General features: G+C 43.6%; 1 protein-coding gene across 2 annotated transcripts in view; it reads right to left on the bottom strand.

Moving 5' to 3' along the window:
* Positions 1–16,645, bottom strand: part of HS1BP3 (HCLS1 binding protein 3) — a 56,798-nt gene that overhangs the window by 27,401 nt on the left and 12,752 nt on the right. For both annotated transcript variants that reach the window (XM_059469007.1, XM_059469008.1), the window contains exons 3-4: positions 12,827–13,034; positions 10,698–10,917 (exon numbers count right to left, since the gene is read on the bottom strand). In XM_059469007.1, the coding sequence (XP_059324990.1) occupies positions 10,698–10,917; positions 12,827–13,034 (428 nt within the window). The remainder of the gene's footprint in view (positions 1–10,697; positions 10,918–12,826; positions 13,035–16,645) is intronic.

Raw genomic sequence — 16,645 nt, 5'->3', positions numbered from 1 at the left:
ATAGGCTGGGGATGGTGTGGCTGGACAGTGCCCAGGCAGAAAGGGACCTGGGGGTGCTGGTGACAGCCGGCTGAACATGAGCCAGCAGTGTGCCATGGTGGCCAAGAAGGCCAATGGCTCCTGGCCTGGATCAGGAGCAGTGTGGCCATCAGGAGCAGGGAGCTCATCCTTCCCCTGTACCCAGCAGTGGAGAGGCCACAGCTTGAGTGCTGTGTCCAGCTCTGTGCCCTCAGTTTGGGAAGGACATTGAGACACTTGAGTGTGTCCAGAGGAGGCAACGAGGCTGGAGAGGGGCTGGGAACACAAACCCTGTGAGGAACAACTGGGGGTGTTCAGCCTGGGGAAAAGGAGACTCAGGGGTGACCATATCACTCTCTACAGCCTCCTGAAAGGTGGCTGTAGTCAGGTGGGGTTGGTCTCTTTCTCCAGGCACTTATTGACAGAACAAGAGGACACAGTTTTAAGTTGCATTTAGGGAAACAGAGGTTGGATATTAGGAAAAAGTTTTTACTGAAAGAGTTACAAAGTTCTGGAATGGTCTTCCCTGGGAGGTGGTGGAGTCACCATCCCTGGATGTGTTTAAAAAAAGACTGGATGTGGCACTCAGTGCCATGGTTAGTTGAGGTGTAGGGCATGGGTTGGAGCCAATGATCTTGAAGATCTCTTCCAACCTAGTGATTCTGTAAGATGGTTTTGAGGGCACGACACTGTTTTGTGTTTGATGATGCCATCAAGTACACCTCAGATGCTATTACAGACAAAAAGCAATAAAGCAAAGACCAGAGAAGCTTCGAAGTTTTCCATTCAAGCCACTCCAATCCATTTGTGTATTGTGACAAATAAAGAGCAGTTATTACAGAAAATTGTGGTTCAGAGAGCAGACCTCAGAAAATCACCTATACTAGTGAAAATCACAATCAAGACCTTTTCCAAGCCATGTGATACACCACAGCTCACACCCACAGGGCTGACCTCTGTTACAGCCCCAAAGAGGCAGGCTGCACCTATCCAGCTCCAGGCTAGCTCCTGAGCTGTGCCACCACCCAAGAGAGTGCCAGCTGAGAGGAGCCAGCAGCCAGACCCATCCTTGCTGGGGGTTATGGCAGGGAGCATCCTCAGGTGCCAGGCATACACTCAGTACTGCATGCACCTCCTTACAGGGCCCCAACAACTCCACTCTTCATTCCTAAACATGCACACTCCTCAGGCTGCCCTGAGGGCAACAAAAGGCCAACAACAGCAAATAAATGTGGTGAGTGCATGGGCTGGGATAATGGTGTACAGTAACTGCCCTGTGAGTTTTTAGCATGCTCTCCAGCATGAATTTGGCCCAGGCCAATTACCGCTTACCCAAATGATGGCTGCACAAAGTTTAGGGATCAGCACAAGCTAAGGGCCTTTCCTGTTTTGGACATGGCCAGCTTGCTCTGAGGAGCGGAAGGATTCAACTGTTGGAAAGAAGCTACTTTATTCTAGCTGGCAAAAGCAACACTACAGTTCCTGACTGCTTTTATTTACTAGTTTAGCCACAGTCAAACCACCTACCACAGCTGTGCATTTCACTTTCATAACGAATTTTACTTCCTCTATGATCTGGACATGACTGGGCATAGCACGTAATATGGAAAGAAAGGGTTTGACTCTTACCCAAAATGTACAGAAGGTAATGGAAAGCATTTATTTTTCTTCAACAACAATGTCATTAACAACTATCTGAATGCCGTATTTCTGTGCAAAGTTTTCCCCAGCCAGATCTATAAAATCAGTTTTATTCTTTTTACTAAAGGGATAATGGAGAAATCTAATTTTTAAGTACTGTGATGTGACCCAAGAAATTCTAGTTCAGAATGAAGAGCTGCTGAGTCCCAGATGCATCTGTCCTTAGGACCATTCCTTTTTAATTGACACTTCAGATGATTCCAGACCTGGCCAAATGCTGCAAGGGGCAGCAGTAAAAGATGTGATCCCCAGGTGTGTTAATTAGTACCAACCTATAGTTATATAGCTAAATCATGCATTTTTGGCAAAGTTTTACAGATTGCTTTCAAAAATGGTTTTCCAAAAGCTGATTCTTTGATCCTTTGAAATGAAGACAGAAATGTCTGCAGCAGGTCCATGGGGAAAATGAACAATGGTTTTATTAAGTCTGCTGAATTAGGAACCTAACAGCATCAGATGAAAGGAAAAACAAGTCTCCCATCTCGACTTAAACTGAGCCCACATTCACCCCACAGACAGCTTCTTCAGTGCACAGCAAAGCAGTAGGGCAGCTCTGAATCCATCCCTCATTAGCAGTCTGTCTCATCTATGAGCAGTTCCCTGCATCTGTTGATTAAAGATTTCCCCTGCTTTGGTGAAAGGAGCAGGCTCATCGATGAGGTAATGCTATTTTATTCTAATTAAGGACTTGAGTCATCCTATTATTGTAAACTCCATGAAACAAAACATGTTTAAATCTGCCCAATTACATCATGTTCAATCCTCTTCCAAAGGAGAAGTAAAAAAAAAAAAAAAAAGACACTTTTGATTCTGTGCAGTCACAAATTTATGCTGTAGCCTCTCTAAAGGATCTCCTGCTCCTCTCTTTCTCAGTTAAGTGAGGACTTGCTGGATATGCTCACAGCAGCTCCTGCACACCTTCAGTGCTGCCTAGCTCTGCTACAAATGCCTGCACGTCCTGCCAAACAGGAGGGGGAAACCAAAAGCCAGGAGTTCACTTAGAGGACCATGGGAGTTATTTGAAAGCTGGTACCAGCCAGTGGCAATGGCATTTCATTCCACTCTACAGTTCTGTATACAGAAAAGTGCATATTAAGTTTTATTCCTTTAGTACATTGTAAACAATGAACCAGGTCTGTTAAAAATCCTGTGAAATCTTTATTAAAAGGAGACAATATACTTTAGCAATCTGGTCAAATTCCAAGCTGGGTATTTGCATTTACATGGGTGCAATTCTCTCTGCATTTCCAGTTGAATTAAGTGTTCTTCATTTATGGTACTGCAATGCAGTGTTGCATGAAGCAATTAAGTCCTTGCTGCATTTTACCCCAGGTGAAGTCTCATTTGTGTTCTGCTTGGAAACACCACTGGATGCTACACAGCTGTAACACTACACAGACTAGAGAGCTATTTTCAGCCTTTTGGGCTTAGGATGATGGCATAAACACAAATTAACTATTTATAAAACCCATTAAAGTATATTCAGTGTTCTAATCAGAAAGAAAATGAAGCACATTAAAATAATTACTTAAACTCTTTCCCAGAGGATTCTCATGTTCCAGCTGTGGATGTACTGGAATCACTCAAGCCAGTTATGACAGAAACTCATCACTTTAAGCCAGGCAATTGCTTAAAAACCTGGGGAAATAATGACTGCATAATTTCATGGGACCAAAAATCCAACACTAGACAGGGAAATATGAATGCAGATAAGGACAATGCTGGCACAGGGAGGACTCACAACTTTTCCTTAGGTCAGGGAAATGACTATTTCCAAAAGAAAAGAAAACACAGAGCAGCCAACTTTAGAGCTGTGGCTTGTGTATGCACTCCCATACCTCTGGCAGTGTGAGTGCCCTAGCTCTGATCCCAAGGTACAGTTCTTTCTGACTGCCAGGTGCAGACAGAGCAGCAACCACCTGTGCAACACACTCTCCTGAAGGAGTGCTTATGGATAGAATATATGTCACCTACAAGTCCCAGGAGTACCCAAAAATCTCAGTTTTCCTGAGCATAATTCCATTCAGTCTGCCCTCCCAAAGAAAAGCCATGAGAGAAGAGGGTCAAGTTCTTCACACATCCAATCTGATTTCCCTGGCTGGGAAGTACAGTTAGGAAAAGGTCTCAGTTCCACCACTTGGAGCCAAAGAAGCCTTGGTAGAGTTATCTCAAGAGAACAGGTTTCTGCCACTCAGAAGACTTTAAACAGAATGAACATAGATGATTCTGTGAGATCCAGCAGCTAAACATGGTTTCATTTCCCAATGTTTTCTTTCAATCTCCCTCAACCTCCCATTTGTGGGGGCACAGTAAGATTTTCAGTAAGGAAACACATTGGAAGCTGTTCCCAGGAGATGGGATTGGTGGCAGAAAAGAAAGGAAAGCCCTCTGCATAGGAAACACCACTCTTAAAGCATTGAAAAAACCAAAAATATTCAGGAGATAAACTGGAGGGACGGAATTCCTGCAAGGAGAGCACTCCTGCCAACCTGCTTTACTCCCTAGACACTCAGTTAAAACAATCCAAGGTTGCCCCTAAAAAAGGCTGAGACCAGACTTATCCTCTAACTGGGTAGGTAATACAGAATTTTTGCTCCCTTTTCTCCTTCTCTCTTTGATGAAGAAGAACACTATACCAGACTCATTATCTTTGGTTTTCAGAAAAATTTCATTTGCCAGTAGAAGACCAACAGGGTTGTTTACTGGGATGTGGTGAGTTGTCAATCTGACAGCAGGTGGATTGGAATTGTGACAAATACTTGTGTCACTTGCCAAAGTGATGGTCAAGCATGCCTTGCAACCTAAGCTTGTGACTCAACAACTGACAGAAAATAGAGATCTGCCTGTTTAAATTTCTGAAGGCCTCACAGCTGTGAGCACAGATACAGACACTGCTAGGAAAACAAAGCTCTATTTTCCCATTCATTGTTTTGACTATCTGAATTTTGTTAAAGAAAAAAATAACCTGTATCTTCACTCTTTGATGTTTGGACACCTTCACTCTCTTTTAGCTGACCAGGACAAACAGACAAGTTGTTTTTATGCTGTGTATAAATCCTACTGGATTCAGAGGGGAAACAAACCCGTACCTGGCTGGCCCAAAGGGCAGATGTGAATTTGTGAGTGGCTGAGGAGCAGGATGCCTGAGGAGTGGCAGCAATACAACCCTACCAGCCAAGGACCAGAAGGCACAGCAGCTGAACACACATTTTGACAAGTTTGCTCCAGACCATCTGTCCAGCAGACAGCAGCTGTGCTGCAACACCACTCCAGCCTGCAGAAATTTTCTTCCTTGGAGGGGAAAATCCATGAGCAAGTACACTGCCCTTACCTATTACAGCTCTGGGCACTCCATCAATAAAACCACTTGGAAAGATGCTGAATGCAGGATTGCCCTTAAACTGATTTCTGCCTCTCCATCAGCCACTCTCAGCTGCCCAAGGTTTCTGGCAGAGGAAGCAAGATCAAATGTTGCCACTCTTTTCTTCCCCAAAGACAGCAGGCTGAGGATGTTCTCAGCTCTTCTGCCACAACAGGGAAGAGGAGAGGAAAGGGAGCACTGGGATCAACAACTCAGGAGTCAAGCTGTAGCCTGACTGCCACTAAGGGGCTGGGAAACACAAAGGTGTAGGATGCAACCCAGAAACAACTGCTGGCTTGTGTGCCAACCCACCCTCCTCCTGCAGCCTGCCTGGCTCTACAGGCTCTGGCAAGGCCAGGGCTGGCTCCTGGCTGCTCATTCCCTGCCAATCTGCTGCTCCAAGCCATCACCTGCTTCATCTGCAGCCAGGAAAAGCAATGAGTGCCTTCATAATCTCCTTACCAACTAACCCAGCAACAGCAAAGCTCTAGCACTGGAGGTGCTTGGGCTTGACCCCAGCAACAACCAGCTACAAAGACTTAGAAAACCCCTGGCAGAAGACACCCAAAAGGTCAGCCCTCACCAGCCCCATCCCTTCCTAACTATTGTCAGGACTCAGCTGTATCTTTGTTTAAACACAACAGATGCAAAGCTCCCACCTCCCCACGTGTCTGTATTCCTCAGGAGAGGCACAAATTTGGATGAGGAGAAGTCATAAGGAAATCCTCTGAAACAATAGTAAAGGCACAGAGTCAAGACAGAAACTCTTCAGGAGCCATGATGAGACAGAAGAACTCTTGCCTAGGGAATACTCACCTCTGTGCAGTTTGCCAGGAAAAACCTATGCCTGGGGAAATACATGCTGTCACTGAAAGATTTAGGGAGGTAAAGGAAAAAGGACAGAAGGGAGGAACCCTGTGTGGAGGAGAGGCTCCTACAAGGGCTGCAGAGAGCTGATGAAGACAGGAAAAAAAAGCTCAGGAAAAGGTGGGTTCTCCCAAAGTGGTGAACAAATATTACCTCAGGAGGTAATTGCAGCTGAAGAAATGCATGCACTGAAAGGGCTGCTGCATGATTTAACTCACAAGGCAGCCACGCTTCTTTTGCAGAATTGCTGCTGCTTTGTTCAGAGGAGCTGGTTCACAGTCATTTTAATCAGCTGCTTCTGAGGTTTTTGGAATGAACAGAATACAAGTACTAAATTCAGTTGTTTTGACTACAAAGTGGGAAGAGAGGGATGCTAAAGCTCTTGGCTTCAAAATATAAACAGTGGAACTCTGTATTTCACCCACAGAGGAAGAACACAAAACCCAATTCAGTTACTCTGATGTGTTTTAAACTAGCTTTAAGAAGAATACCTGGAAATGTGAACTTGATCTTGCCTGGATTAAGCATCCAAACTGGATGCCTGACCTCTCTACAGAAAGCCAAACCCCAGGGTAGCTTGAGGGCAGAGTGGAGCAAAGATGGCAGCAGGCAGAAAGCTCTGTGGGTAGAAGAGGGGCCATACTGATTTTTTGAGTAATTCCCTCACAGCCTGGGCCTGAGCACAGGAGCTCAGTTCAACAATTCAAGCACAGAACAGCCCCTGGTACACCCTGGCTTGGGACAACCTGCCTTCTCCCAAAGCATCCCAACCACAGCCCAGGAGGCAGCCCAGGCCAGCAGGCACTTGCATTCTGGACACAGCCAACCTCACAGAGAGGACAGAGAATGTCATGGTACAGCCACAGCCAGACACTGCCCAGCCAGCCCTGGCTGAGCACTGCTGCTGCTCTGGATCCTGCTGCACACAGCTCCCCTCACTCCCTGCCAACCTGCCCTCAAACCACTGGCATATCACACCTTCCTCCATTGCAGAATTTTCAACAGTACCATCAAGTTCAGGTGAATAGTTCATCCAACTTGTGCTTCTCTTCCAGACCTTGTCCTTCAGAGGTATTAGCCTCTTTCAGATTCATTGCTCGTGTTTCTTTCATTCCTAAAGGCATGCCAGTTGGAGAACTCCCTGCAACTGAGACTAGCCACATGATATTATTTTGCAATTTACGAGGAAAATCCTTTAAAACATTTTTTAAAAATACTGCACCTTTAAAAACTCCAATACCAAAGCACCATGGTAGCCTACTAAGGATTTAAAAATATGTATCTGCAAATGGTGAGCTCTATGGATTTAAAGAAGAGTGACAAAGAGTGGTGACAAAGCTAAATCAATATACCTAATATTATCCCTACAATGGGAAGTTAATTATGTATCTGATTTCCTGCTTATCAGGGAAATAAAATATTTTAACAAAGGAATATTATAGTGATTTTGGCTCAAGAGAAAAAAAAATTAAAAAAAAACCCCAAACCCAAGAGATACACCTTTAAAAATGCTATGAGAGCTTTACAATGACTTACAAGTCACTGCATACCTAAAGTGCTAAGAAGAGTGAAATAGAGTTATAAGTGTGCCACTGCTACGAAAGTGAGAATGCTATAATTCATTCCCTTATGCACAGCTGATATCAAAGGACAGCCTTACTCTGTATTAGGAGTGATTTTTCCTACAGGACCTGTATATTCTGTCCAAAGTTGAAAAGATTTCTACAAATGTCCAGAAAAACTTGCAGAGTAATTGCTGACAATACACTGGAATATCAGTACTCCAAACTATCAAGAAAGGCAGAGGGTGAAGAGAAGAAAACATGCTTCAATGAATTTCAACACCACTGCATCCCACAAATATAAGTTAATATTGAGCACCTTTTACTCCAGGAAGAACCTGGCTTCTGGGGTAAAAAAAAATATAAAGGAGGAGGCATGTTAAAAGATGAAAACTTAATCAGAAATATCTATTGTTTTTGACATGTTCCTGGTTTGGAAAAAGAGCAAAACCCCAAGTTCTCCTCTTGTTAAGAGGAGCAAAATCCTGTTAAGAGTAAGAATCCTAGAATCACCCTGCTAACACAGAGAGAAAGCTTTGAGGCATAAGAACCATACAACAAGAAACATAATGTTTGTAGATCATCATTAATGCCCACAAAAGATGAGGAGCTGAACTGGCAAGCGAGTTTGCCCCCCTGACATCAAAGAGCAGCTCAGACACAGCCCTGAAAGCAAGGCAGACAATCAGCACCACTGGGATGTCTCTTCCAGGCAAAAGGAACCAGACATGATGAGCTTCCACCTGGATGGACACCAGCAATACAAAACCAGAAAAAAAATGCCCTAGCTTAGCATTTTACCCCCAAGGCCTGATATTTAACTGGATACTGGGTGGTTCAGCAGCACAGCAGCAGTGCTAGGCCAAATCCAATTCACAGCCTTCTGGCCCAGGAGAAGTTGTTACCAAATGAAGCATGCTGACAGCATATGGAGGCCTGTGCCACTGGAACAGTTTCATCCTCATCCAGAAAGCAAAAAACCTGTAAGATTATGCCAAACACATGATTCAATTCAGGCTGGAGCTCTGCTGCTCAAAGCACTCTGGACACCACTACTTCACAAAATGCACTGGCTTGTTTCAGTGCTGACTCTACTGCTTTTCAAAGGTTTTTCAGAGAGGAAAGGAGCATGGATTATTTTTTTCCTTTTAAACCTGAATTTACTAGGCACTAGGGGACAATTTACTACTAAACACATTTATCTATCTGCTTCACCTCCTGTTTATTCATTCCCATGCCAAAGTAACTTCAAGCACACATGAAGCACTAAAGCTGTGGGGCTTCAGCTCCCTCTTCAAAGCATGCAAGCACCAAACATTTTAACAGGCATAGAAGACACCCTAAAATGTCCCCTGAGAACTGCCTATCCACTGACCACTAAGCTCCTGCCTTTGGCCTCTCACCTAGACACCTCTTACTAGATGGCACAGAGCCAGAATACAGTGCTGATGTACAATCTGATCTCCATTGATGTGAGCTGAAAACAACTTCCATGGAAGCAGGATGAGTTGCAGGAGAACAGAGACAATGAAAAATCCACTTCAGAATTCTTGTTTCTACTTTCATGTTTCTGCCCCAACACTGCATATGTGAGAATCACAGAAACAGTAATAAACAGATATGGAGATGTCTTTTATAGATAGCCAGCCACTGCATTAGAGTGAAAAACACCAGAGTTGCAGCTCTGTCCCAGTGAAGACCATACTTCTTATATAAATGAAGTTATTTTGATTCAGTAAGAATTCTGTACTTGGAAGGAATGGAAGCAATAAACTAAATGAGGATTAAATACCAGGTCTTGTCATCCTTCAGTGCATTAGAAGACCAAAATAATCAAGATTTTCAAATGCTATGTCAAGCTGTGCAGAGGAGAAAAGCAAACTTCTTGCTTGTTTTCGCATAGCAAGCTTTTTACAGCTTCTGTTTGTTATAAGTTGGAAAATATAACATTGCATTTGCTAACCCAATAGATCATTTTCCTATCCAAAAAAGGACAGCTGCTTTTGTAAAAATACAAACTAAGAACCATTTTGTGGGAAGTACTGCTTTATCTAACTTCTTGTTGTAAATAGTTATTTAAATTTTTAAATTCTCCTTAAACAAAAGAATAATTTTGATGCTGAGTAATTCAGCATATTTTATCAAAAGAGTAATAGTTAATGTTTTTCTGGTGAATCTTTTCTGATTTGAAGGATTAAATACTTCAAGTAAAAAGGAAAATATCTGGGCATCCACAATTACATGATTACAATAGCAGGAGGAAAGTCCAAATAGTGCTTCCAGTATTTTTCATCTTATTTGACCAAACTTAGTGTAGGAGACTCCAGCTTAGATCTAGAGTGAATGATCCCCCAGAAATGATTTAATGGGAAACACCAAGAGAGGGGTCTGGGTTGTTACTCTCAGTTACTGCTATTGCTATGCAGAAACATTTTGAAAGCACAGTCTAGATCCAAGACAACACTCAGCAGTGGCTGGGACTCTGGGTGGCTGGAACCATCCAGCTGGGTCAGTCAGTGCTTACTGAAGATGACGAACAGCTACACCTTCTTCACTTGGACATCTAAAGCCTGAGACACCCTAAAAAGTAGTTGATACTCATGATCCCAGCACAGAAAAGCTTAATTTGCTTCCAGAGTTTAGTAGAAATCAGTTTGGAATTCAGTGAGAAATTCCACCTTGAAGGGAGGAAAGTAACTGGCTGAAAATTACTGGACACACAGATACCAGTATCAGGAAGCTTTGACCCAATTACTGTTTCTCAAGCTGTTACTGCATATGCCTTAGTGGCATTTAGCATCTGACACCTTCAGACAAAGGAACCAGGAAAGAAAAGGCACAAGTGAGCTCAAAAGCAGTTCCAGGCACTGTAATCAGAGTGTCCTGAAGGCACATCCACTGGATGCTGGAGGGCTGATGCTCTGTGGTGGAACCCTGCAGTGCTCAGCAAATACCTTCTGTAGCTGGGACTGCTACCAAGGCACTCATCATGTCCCTGTCACTTCAATGTCCTGAGGAATGCACTGAAAAGGCACCACCAAGTCTCTTCCCTCTATCAAAGCACCTCATTCATAAAGTGCAGAGGCTCCTCCTCTGTGAAATTTAGCAATGCGGGGACAGTGACCTACAACAGCTTTATTCAGAAAGGCTGAATTCTAAATACCTAATTTACAGGATTTTAGCCATACCTGATTATACCAAGAGGGTCTAAAATTTCTTCTTCTTCCTCATCTCCCCCTTCTTTTTTCTCCCCTTTTTTGGCATCTTCCACTGATAAAAGCTGTGAGATTAAGTCAGGTGTCTTCTCCTCTTTGAAAAAATCCAATGCCTCATTTTCTTCATCTTCTTTCTCCCTGTCATCAGGTAAGTTTTTACCCTTGAAGTCAACAGCACTGGAAGATTTTGTTCCTGCAAAACATAGTAATGGAGGCAAAACTGAGTGTACAAGATAAAAACTACAGGTTTTTTATACCTTGCACTTGTTGCTGAGAGTTTTGTTTGAGGAACGAAGGACATGATCAGCTTTTGTGAAACTCTTTCAAAATACTCCCACTGTTCCCTTTATTCACTATGTGTCATGATGTGTCTGATCTGTTTACTGATTCAAAGTAGTTAAGTAGAGAAAGATAAAGGAAATGAACTTTATCTGAGACACAGCAGCACATGTCAAATCTGCTTATTTATGTTCCTTCTACAGTCAATAGAAACAATAGAATTTCCACGTGGTGATTCATCCCATCCAAATAAAGTCATGTGAGTTTCTCTCTGAAGTGCCTATTTCTCTTCTGCTGGCTACAGAGACACTGTAAATACTCTGCACAGATGTAGGTAGCTAACTTTCACATAGCTAGTAGAGATAAAATCTTCTTTTTGATACAGTTTAATTAACTTGGGTTAAAATTAGAGCATTGGACAGCATGTTTCTACAACAGCTCCTCAGTTTACACTGAAAAATGAAGCCTGAAGTTCTAACACCCTTCAGTATGCAAGATGCATCAGCTCAGCAAATTCAAACTGAAAAATAAAACTAACACCACACTTGTTCATGCAAAGGGCAGCAGAATGAGGAGAAAATGGTTCCTTGTTGGTGAGTTTCTGAATGTCCAGGGAAGCAATTTAAAATAATGAGATCAGCCAAAAAAAGGCTGCTGAAAACTGTGATGAATAAAAGTCATGGCTACACCACTTTGACTATTGAAGTAACATGGCATGGGAGACTCATCTCACCTAGCTTTTCATGCCTGCATCTGCCAAATCAGGGTAAAACTGACATTACTCTAATGCAAATTCTGATTTCACATTACTTGCACCCAAACTGCCCACAGAATGGAGTCCAGCCTAGTTTAGCTACAGATGTGCACCATGGTTAGGTCAACCAGCAAGAAAAGATCAATCAACATGAATTCTGGATTTTCTGTGCAAGGGATCTGCTTCCAAGAGAATACTGCCCAGGGAAAAAAAGCCTAAACAAAAGCCTAACTATCTGGATTTTGCCATGCATCTAAGCAGCTTTGCCCCCTTAGACTTCAGGAAGCTCCCAATTTCACAGAATTTATCTGGCACACACCTGAAACTTCTGCAAAATGGGCTGTCTACACTTGTTAGCTTCTTGCAACTTCACTTAAAAGTAACCCTCCACTAAGAATCCTGCACAGCACCAGGCTGGAGTACTCCCTGCCCAGCAGCCCTCAGCTGAATTAAAAGCAGAGAACTCATTTGTTCCACTCATTCAGTAACTCCCTGCTTTGCCCAAGAGACAGCAGAAAAGAACTGTAAGAATCACTAGACAAGAAAACAAGAGCTGGACATAAAGCTAAGGAAAACTAAGAAAAAAAATTAAACTAAAAAGGAAAAAAAAGCTAGCCGTAGAATGTGTTTAACTAACAAAGAATCTGTCTTCCATTTAAATCTTTCTCAGAGTAAATTATTTGCAGGAAAATCAGACAAAACATGGAAGAGTTGCTCACTAAGGGAGACCCTGCACTGTCCCTTTAGGGTCCATCTCCCCACTGACAACATATGACTATTAAGCCTTCTAAATGTACATGTTCTGAAGCACAGCAGGAAATCAGGGACAGGCTAGCACAATGCTTGCTTTGAAGGTACCTATCAACATCTCTAAATGAGGCAGGTGTCCACTGAGAGGAGGGAGAAACACCAGCAAACACAACTGTGCAGCTCTGTAAATGCACATGAGGACATTTTCAGGGACAGCCTTTATTCTGGCACTCTCTAGGTTTTGGCTGCCCAAGTCAAGAACTTAACACTTCCATAAAAGACATTCCTGGGAGAGGGGACACTCACATCTTTCAGTTACCTAAAAATTCCAGTAACTCAGGACTCGTTGCTAGATCCTCATCTTTGGAGATGAATTTCATGATGTCATTGAACATAGCTCTTCGCTCAGAGATGTCAGATTCCCCCACAAAGAGAACTTTTCTAGGCAGGAGTGGCAGAGACACCTGTGGATACCGTGCTGTCAGTCTCTGGTAGAGCTCCTCGATCTCGCTGTACTTCTTGGAAACCTGCAATGAAAATGTATTGTCTGGGCTCATTTCTTTACAGGTGAGACAGGAGCAGCAAAGCAGCAGTGAAACATTAACTCTGGAAGTGGAAAACCATGTATTAGCAAGGAGCTTTACATATGACATAGCAAAAACCTGTATGTACCCAGTGAATCCTTAAGCATTGTTGCTAGTCTTCTAATTCTGTTATTAAAAATCCACTGCTTTATGGAATTAAAGTTCATTGCCAGAATCCATTTGTCTGACTCATCAGCTAATGAAATACTGGGAAGGTCACTGCTGCAGATACTTTTCTGACAGCAGGAATCCTTGTCCACTGGAAGTGATGCCCAGTCCTGAGAGACAGGAGGGAAGAAAAGCCCTGCCTGGTAGGTACATGGTGGAGAAAGCTGCCCATATGTGTGCACCACTGTCCCACTCCTCACTCCTGGTGGCTTCAGTGCCCTTTGGCTGCTTAGGCCTAAAAAACTGTCATGTTTTCTGCCCTGAAGAGCACATGACAGAAAAACCTAGAGGGCAAAGACCTCAGCTGACCCCTGACTATTCAGTTCATCCATGAGGAAATAAAAATCAACAACTTGGCCATGGCCTAAAAGGTTCTCATACAGGGAGAAGATGCCAGCAGTGAATAGAGTCATTCCTTCTGTGGACAAAGACAGGAAGCCTGAGAAGAAATAAGGCTCAAGATATTACAAGGAAAGCAATAGCTATGGGAATGTTGGTTAGAAAAGGTGTGGCTTTTATGCCACATTAAGTATTGAATTCAGTACCTTAAACCAATACACAAAACCCACATACAAACAAAACACTATCTCTAAGTGATGTTACAGATGCAATGAGGGTGACTTCCCTGCTCTGTGGTGTTGTGAGAGTCTGTCAGAATTTTCCCTCATCTGCCTCACGATCGTCCTTGGGAGACCACTGAAGAGAAGACACCCCTGTCTAGAATCTCTGGCTCTGAAGGAAAAGTCACACGCCACAGGCCCTGAGACCTGAAAGCTCAGTGTTAAGCTATTGTTTTCACAAGTGTGTTTGCTGTATGCTAAGAAGGGGCACCGTGCAACAATAGCAGCTCTGGAAGCTGTCCCACCTCTTGGCCTGGCTGGACTTCTCCTGAGTTCCAGGTGGTCTCCCACAGAAGACCCTCGCCTGTTTTACAACCACCGTGACAGACAGACTGAGATGTAAGAAGCCTCTCCACTAAGGACTGAGACATGAAACTCCTAAAAGGCCCCTCTGCTCCTTCCAAGGACTGGAACTGAAACCCCCAGCCCCGGGGAGGTGTGTGGGGGAGGCAAGCTGACCGGAGCGAGATGTTTGCCTGCAGGTTGTGACCACTGGAGCAAGAAAACAATGGCTCTCATTTACTGCTGAGAACATAGACTACCTGTTACATCTGTTCCCTATTGTATCTGTTTCCCCCCCCTCACAATTTTCAGTAATAAAAAACTCTGAGTTAGCTAGAGCCTTTGAGATCTCCCCAGCGTACCAGGCGGACCCTCGGCTGAACTGGACCAAAGGACTTCGTCTCTGCGTTGGTAGCTATATCCCCTCTCTCTCTCTCTATCTTTTTCACTCCCTTAATCCCTCTATCGCATTTTTGCTGTGGTTATTTCAATAAAATTGCATTTGATTTCATTATCACTGCAAACCCCCTTGTACTGTGTTAATTTTTGCACTCTGAGATCATTCCTACAAATCATCAGGTCATCTGCCCACTAGGACGGATCCTGACAGGTGTTATACAGATAATATATTTGTCAAGGCCCTCCGTGGATCCATCATCTACCAAACTGTTTCAATTAATACAGAGATAAAAATCTACTCCAAAACAAGTGCTAGTGGAGTGCATAGGGCACAGATACTCTTTTAGGGTCCAGCTCTCATCCCCCTGTAATATGTGCTGCTGAAGTCTAGAGGAGTGAATTGTAATTAACACTGCAGTATGTGCAATATTGCACACACTGAGATGGATATAGAAGAAGGAGAGACTCAAGCACCACATCTTGGAGTGGAGTAATGCAGAGTTCTCCCATCAACACAGTGATAAAGAAAGTCAACCTAACAAAAAGCACAGAAGGGAAATGAGTTATAGATCAATGCATAATCCCTACATTGCATCTATACAGGCAAACTAAACAGTATCAGGCATATTCCCAGCCACTGGAACCTGAGAGCACCTACTAGAAATCTCATTTACAGTGTCTACTGGAACCTGACAATGTCTGGCACAGTTTCTACAATCTGGGCAGCTGCCATGCTCCCAGATAACTCTTCAGCCCAAAATCTGGCCCAGTGGAGAGACCCCAGAGCAGCCAGTTTGGGCACTGATGCCCACTGCAGATGGTAAGGAAGTTTAATGCTGTGCATGCAGCCAGACTGTGTGAGCTGCCCTCCAGGCCAGGGAACAGGCCCTGATAGTAACAGGCACACCTCAGCCAGTTCACTGATTCAGATGTGGGCACAAAGAGCAATAACCACCTCAGCTTCACGCTTCCCTGCCTTTCGCAGTAATTATCAACCTAGCCAGATGATTTGGAAAAGCATTTGCATTTCAGCTGTACAATGTTCACTGTGGGTTCAGTGCCCAGGCACAAAAGGCAAGCAGCTTTGTAACAAAGATCTGAAACACAACACCCAACCTGAGTCGACAGGGGAATGAAAACCAAGAATTTTAGACTTGTCTTGTGAAAGTAACAAAGGTAAAGTGTGCGTAACACTGTGCTCCACATGCTGGGTCTGAAATGACATTCAGCAACCAGGCACTAAAGCGAGGGCAATAGAGATGTTCCAGAACATCACAATCTTCTGAAAGAGCCCCCAAAGAGAGAGGGGAAAGCAATTCCAGAGCTTCTGAACTGCTGTACATTTTTAATTTGCTAGGTCCCAGTAGCAATCTGAGCAGGGTACAATGCCTGAGCCCCTCCCAAAAATACTATGTAAGCACAAATGTAAGGGCAGTAAGGAATTCACTGGGACTCTTTCAAAAAAATAAACATCATTACCCTCTACCCAGGAAAAAAAATTAAGTCTGATTTGCAAAAAACATGTAACATCTAATTAATTTCAATAATAACTACCAAATTAATTTCTGAAAGCATTACAAGACAGCAGCCAATCAAGATTATGCCAAAACAGTTTCTTAAAAATACTCCAACACTGAACTGAGATACACAAACTTATTTCTTTCCCCACTTAATTTTCATTCCTCCTCTATCAAAGTCTGTAAATTATTCATAAATCTCAATTTACGTCTAATTACACACTGAACCTAAAGCAAACGCACACCCTCGCATCCCATCGCTAATTGCGCCTTTGTGGATCTGCGTGAGCTTTGAACAACAACGCCGGGAACGCGCAGGCGACACAGAATACCAAGTGTGACAGCACTGTCCCCAAAGCATACTAATGTGCTTCCCAGAGCCCGCAGCACAGCGTGCCGGCCCATGGATATCCTGCGGTGCCGGGATGCCCTCTGCTGGAACAGCCGGCCGTACCAGAGAGTGTCAGTCCCGCAGAACACCCAGCAATACCAGAGTGTCAGCTCTCCAGAACACCCAGCCATACCAGAGAGGTCTCAGCCCTTCAGAACACTGTGCCGTACAGAGAGG

Source organism: Ammospiza nelsoni, chromosome 3, assembly GCF_027579445.1.
Source record: "Ammospiza nelsoni isolate bAmmNel1 chromosome 3, bAmmNel1.pri, whole genome shotgun sequence".
NCBI lineage: Eukaryota > Metazoa > Chordata > Aves > Passeriformes > Passerellidae > Ammospiza > Ammospiza nelsoni.
The sequence above is the reverse complement of the archived record's forward strand: the minus strand, read 5'-3'. Positions and strand labels throughout refer to the sequence as shown.